Raw genomic sequence first — 6,000 nt, 5'->3', positions numbered from 1 at the left:
TGTGTGTGTGTGTGTGTGTGTGTGTGTGTGTGTGTGTGTGTGTGTGCGCGATGTGTATGAAAAGGTCAGACCTGTGCTTTAAGGAAGATCAATTTGACAACTCAGTGAAGAATGGACTGGAGTGGGGAGAAACTTGGAGACCAACTAGAAAGCAAGCTGTTATAATTGTCCAAGAGTGAGGTGATTAGGGCCTATAACAGGGTAGTGTCAGAGAAAAGAGGAGTGCTAGAAATACATAAAACTAGCAATTATTATATCATCAACCAATCCAAGTAAAGGACTTCTAATTTCTGGTGACAGTAATGAATGAAAACAAACTAGTCATATCAGAAATAAACACTATTTTATTTCTTCTGTTTTTCATAATTTCCATTTAAATTTTTTTCCTTGTCCAAATTTCTTTGATCTTTCTCCCAGTTTCTTTATCCCATCTGCGCCTCATTCATCCTTCCTCAGCTATGTTCTTCCCTGCAGATAGTTTCTCTCTGTTGTAGAAAAGTGAGATGGATGCTAACCTTTAAAATGCTGAGATCAGCCTTCAACTGACTTTCAGAACTCTGTAAACTCATCTTGAGGCAAAGTAGCAAATCTCAGCAATGGGAGTACAGAAGAAAAAAGCAATAGTTTCTGCTTTTCTTTGCATTCTTCCTTGGAGAATCTCAAATCCTGCATGCTTTGTAGGATTTCCTTATTGGACCAGCATTACAGCTGAATCTACCTGCAATTGATGAGCTACTTGTCAATTGCAGGCCTCCTGAGAAGCACTGCTGACCCAATAGAGTAAAACATGGTTAGGCACATATTTTTTTCTTTCTGCTTGAGAGCATCTTCATTTTGTCTAAGGTTGCCAGAACTTTACTCTAACACTAGGATAGCAGGGTACTAATTTGTCTCAGGAGAGTGAATAAAAATAGAAACTATGGCAAAAATAAAAAAAGAAATTGAAAATGAATTGTTTTGCTTTATCTTAGCACATTTGTAGAATGAATATTGATTTTTTTGTTGTTTACAAAGTAGTTAAGGTCTCAAGTTTTCTTTTTTTTTTGCTTTTTTAGGTATGAGTGATTAGATTTTTAATAATTTTCATCATGTGGTGGACAACTTGAAGGATCTTGTCAGTTTCAATGTCTTAAGACCAGATATCATTAGGACCACTATGGAGAGATGCTTTTTTGTTTTTTATTAAATTGTAAATTTTAAAACTTCCCAAATGTTTATTAATCAATGTGTCATGCATAATATCTAGCTTCTTTTACAAGTTAAAGTATTCCTTCTTATTATGGTATTAACAGAGATGGAGTAAAACTTTAAAATTACAGCATTTCAGAGGTCATCAAGTTAAACAAAGGACATATCACATAATGTAGCTGTACATTTTAAAACACTCTATGGCAACTAGTTTTCTATGTCAGATCTTTATAATTTCAATTGCATGCATAATTTAGCCCTCCCTACCCCAAATACTGTTCTTCATTATTTAAATAAATTTACTTCCTTTTACTTCGTACTATGTAAGTACATCCAAAGTATTCACATTTTAACTCTGCCGTATCTATTAGAAAAATCCTCAGTCCCTATTCTTTTCTTTTTATGTAAACTGTGCTAAAGCTACTAACAGAATGTTATACCAAATATTTTAATTGTGAATAACTTTAATTGCAACTACCACCATTCAATGCATATAACACGTAATAAAGAGTTATTTCGTGGTGATGATTATTAAAAGGTTAAATACTGATTTCCTTTAATTTGACTTATTTAGTTATTGGGGCATCCAATAAAACCTCAGTGAATCCAGAAGCTTTAAAGTATGTGACATAGTGGAAGATATTCAAAGCTTTGTTCTTTTTAGTACCATTTTGAGAGGTGGGGAGAGAAAAGGGGTGGGGTTATCCTTCAGCCACCCACATAACCCTGGTTTTCAAGAGTAATACTACTTTAATACTAATTTTTACTGCAGTATCTGCTGCCTAAGAAAGCCTGTGGGTGGATAAGATGTTATTATTCTTCCTACACACACACACACACACACACACTTTCTTATTTACAGCATCAAATATCCAAACATACACGTACTTGAAATATAACTCCTATTCTGAGGCATCTTCCAAATTTTTTGGAATTTGCTACCCTGCTCTGCCACATTTTATGTAAAAAAATATTCATAATTGACAATTAATTGTAGTTCATTCTAAATGTTTCAGTCAGCACATGAGATTACTTGATACAAAATGTTTTGAACCAAACATTTCCTTTTTAAAATGAAATGATACAAACAGTGCAGTTTATTATTTTCTAAATGGACAATATGTGTCATCTGTGCTAATGAAATTCCATTTTAATAAGAAGGAATGAGCTACCACATTGGGAAGTATCAATACATGAGATTTACATGAAACATCTACAGCATAGACATGGAAATTCTATGCATTTCTTCACATGTTCAGGTAATGGCCTATATAAAAACAATTTTATACAAACACTGATCACAACTTTAATAGATTCCCCTATCCACAGAGATCAATAATTACATATTTTTAAATTCCCCATAGAATGTGCACAGATTGGTTAATATGCATTTTATAAAGGTTTTACTTTCTTTTTATATGACAATAAAAATTTTTCCTCAGTTGCAGACAACTACAAATATTATGTTCTTACCAGGAGTGGTTTTAACAATTAAGGAAATCATCTAGCCCAATTTTAAATGTTAGGAACTATGCCCTCCCTTAAAAAAATCTATAAAAATTAGGAAAAAAAGTTGAAATTGAACTGTTGGAACTCAGAATTGTGTGTTTAAATTACAATATTTACCACATGCTGACCCTCTCTGTGTGTGTATATATATATGTTTTACAAGAGTATTTATTAACTTTACCATTTAGACAAATGCACACCTAGCTGGAGCTATTTAACCTGTATTAAAACTAACAAAGGGCTTAAAACAGCATTAGTCAGCTGCATTTGTAAGTGCACAGATATCCCTAACTTTGCCAAAGCCCTGGAGGGAGGGGCTTCTTTTGGCTCAGAGTATCTAATTTATGGGGTAACTGTAATAACCCAACAACCTCAACTAATTTCATTATGCTCAATTAACTGAAAGGAACACAATAACACCCAACTGCTTCAATGCCCTAGAAATATGGGCCCAATTTAAGGGTTGATAAAAATCCACCATTGTAGCAGTGGATATGGCAACCCCAATTATTCAGTAAGGGGGATTTCAAAGTACATGGGATTAGATTTTTTTTGAGTTCATTCTAACCTAGGTTGTAATATTCTGGATAGCTGGTTTGTCATTAACATGTAACAAAGTAGATTTAAAAACACATCAAGTTTTCATAGTAAAATAGCACAGGCTAGAATTCACACAGACATGTATACAAATTCATACACATTATACGCATATATGGATATATACTCTTCACCATACCTTGCAATAAAATAATAGCTACTTTAAAAATATGACTCTGACACTGTTTATATTCTCTGTATTTATTCTGGAGCATGCATTTTAAAATATTATTTTAGTTCATTTATTCTCCAAATTAAAAATTAAAATGAAGGAATGGGAGAAGGAAAAAAAGAAACTAAGAAAAAGAAGAGAAGAATGTGATTGATCATTGAAATTTTGTGAGATTTATTTATAAACTTCAAACTTTTGAAGTTAGAATAAAAATTATTCATGAAAAAAATCAAACTTTGTTCAGACAGAAGCACAAAATTCTTAAACCAATGAGCTAAGTTAAAGCAAACAAGAAACACACTGAATTCACATTATATGAAATAATATAAGACTGAATGAAAACCATAAGCCACCTGCTTCTGATGAGAAAAGAGATGAAAGGAAAAAAGAAAGAAAAAACATGACATGAGATATGAACAAATTAAGAGATATAGAAATGGACAAATGATGAGTCAAGTTCCTATTCAAAATAATAAGAAAATTCTGAGTACATCAGTAGTACTAGTAAAATGTTTGATTCACAAGTTTCTTGTTTCAAGGATCCTAGAAAATAATCAGGTTTTGTGGCAGAAATGATAGGACACGGCCGAGACAATGTACTTTAAATTGAGTTGTCTACACAAGAATCAAACAGCTGGAAAACATACAGAATTTTGCATATAAACAACTTCCATAGGGAACATTTTCTAAATTGATCAATTTCTTAACATTTTAATGGTGAAACACCTATGAGAGGAATGTTTTTTTATGACTCCATTTGCTTTTCCAGCTCCTGTTTCCAAACCTCAAGGGAAACTTTCTTAGGAGTGGTATATTAATCAGGGAGCAAAAATCTTTATCTTCTTAGAGCTATTGAAAGATTGTGGCCTATAGCATATCATTTGATGTTGAAACTACATTTCATGCTCTAGTGACACTCACTCTTGACTAGAGTACTGTATTATAGCTTTTATGGAAAAACTGTGCACTGACTTTGATTTCACACGATGAGGTGCTCTACTTCTCTACTTAGGCTACTGCTAGGTTGCCAATTAAGTCTTATGTTATTTAAGGCAGTTCTGTAGATCTTTCAAATACAATGTGCCAACTAGATCTTATCTACTTCACAGATTCACTTTCTAAGTGACTGTCTAGTCTTCCCATGGTCCTCTTCTACCTGTCTTTTGTTAAACTCGAATTCTGCTTTTGACTTGAAATTATTTGGAAATCATTCTTTCTCTTGCTATGCAACATGAGGCAGAAATTCATTATCTTGGAAAAATGGCCATGCTCATAGCCACCATATTTTTGTTTAAATCAGACAAAATATTATCCACTTTTCTTGCTCTATTTATATAAGCTCAGTCCTAGTTGTTTGTCATCTGCAAAGGTACCTTAAAAGAGGCTCAATAAATAAAATCTATACTGAACGATTAGTATATAAAATTGACTTTTAAGTCTGAGCCTAACTTGATTTTATCCTTAATGTTTCTTAAACACAAAATAAAGTTTGAAAATAAGTAATATTTTGATAATTTTGGCCAATGCTTAGTTAAATTTAAAAAAATAAAGATATGATCTTCCTTTTAATTTTTTTAAATTCTGGACAAGAAAGATTTTTATTTTTCATGTCATTTTTCTCATGTACAAAATATCCTTTAGTTTCACATTATAGGTCAAATTTTTTTAGTGAAACTTATTTTAAACTCAGATATTTTTACTTGATTGATATCCATCAAAAATAGAGTGCATTTTTAAAAAATATGATGTTTCAAAAACTTCCTCTAGAATTATCTTAGGTATTGCCAATCACTTTTTGGAAATTTATATCAGAAAGCTTTTCAATACTGAAAATCTGTCCAGGGGTCTCCAAATGGAAAGTATATATAGACTCTAAAACATATGAATGAACTAGGAACAGTAAATGGAGATAGAGTTCTTGATACAGCCTGTAAATAATACAAAAGTATTTATATTATATATAAATTTACTTAACTAATGACATATAATATTCATTCTTGTCAAAAATTCAGATTATATTTTCAGAAATTATAAATAAGAAAAGTATAACATACCCATTTAACAAACATGTATGCATAATTTTTCAGACTTATTATAAAACAGTTCCTACCTCCATCTCCAGATCCTGATCCTGCATCTGAAAAAAATAAGGAAATAATGAGTAAATATGTAAAATGACACTTTTTACTTATTTTATGTCTATTCTAATAGGTAAGGATGTTATGTCACTTGAGTAAATTACAGATGTCTAATATGACCACTTGATTCTTTTTTTTTATGAGGATGAACTTGACTTTTCATTTTAATTATCTTAGGAAAAACTAATATTTTCTTTTTTGCTCTTATAGAACTTAATATCTCAGAAGTAAAAGTGTTTCCAAATTTCAGATTTAACTTGTAGTTCATGGGCAAAATCCTCTGTATATATTTTTAATCAAGCCAAATTCAGCATTAAACAGAAAATAAAAATTACAGTGAAAAGAGATGCTTGTAACAATCAGTGAGTTTCACAGATGCAACACTCCAAGGAATAC

The 6,000-nt window shown here is 31.5% G+C and overlaps 1 protein-coding gene across 1 annotated transcript in view; it reads right to left on the bottom strand.

Annotated features, from left to right (window-relative positions):
* TMEFF2 (transmembrane protein with EGF like and two follistatin like domains 2) overlaps positions 1-6,000 on the bottom strand; it is a 295,383-nt gene that overhangs the window by 268,510 nt on the left and 20,873 nt on the right. The window contains exon 4 of the mRNA XM_027866114.1: positions 5,577-5,603. Within this exon, the coding sequence (XP_027721915.1) occupies positions 5,577-5,603 (27 nt within the window). The remainder of the gene's footprint in view (positions 1-5,576; positions 5,604-6,000) is intronic.

Source organism: Vombatus ursinus, unplaced genomic scaffold (genome assembly GCF_900497805.2).
Source record: "Vombatus ursinus unplaced genomic scaffold, bare-nosed wombat genome assembly UNPS02014779.1, whole genome shotgun sequence".
NCBI classification, from domain to species: Eukaryota; Metazoa; Chordata; class Mammalia; order Diprotodontia; family Vombatidae; genus Vombatus; species Vombatus ursinus.
The sequence above is the reverse complement of the archived record's forward strand: the minus strand, read 5'-3'. Positions and strand labels throughout refer to the sequence as shown.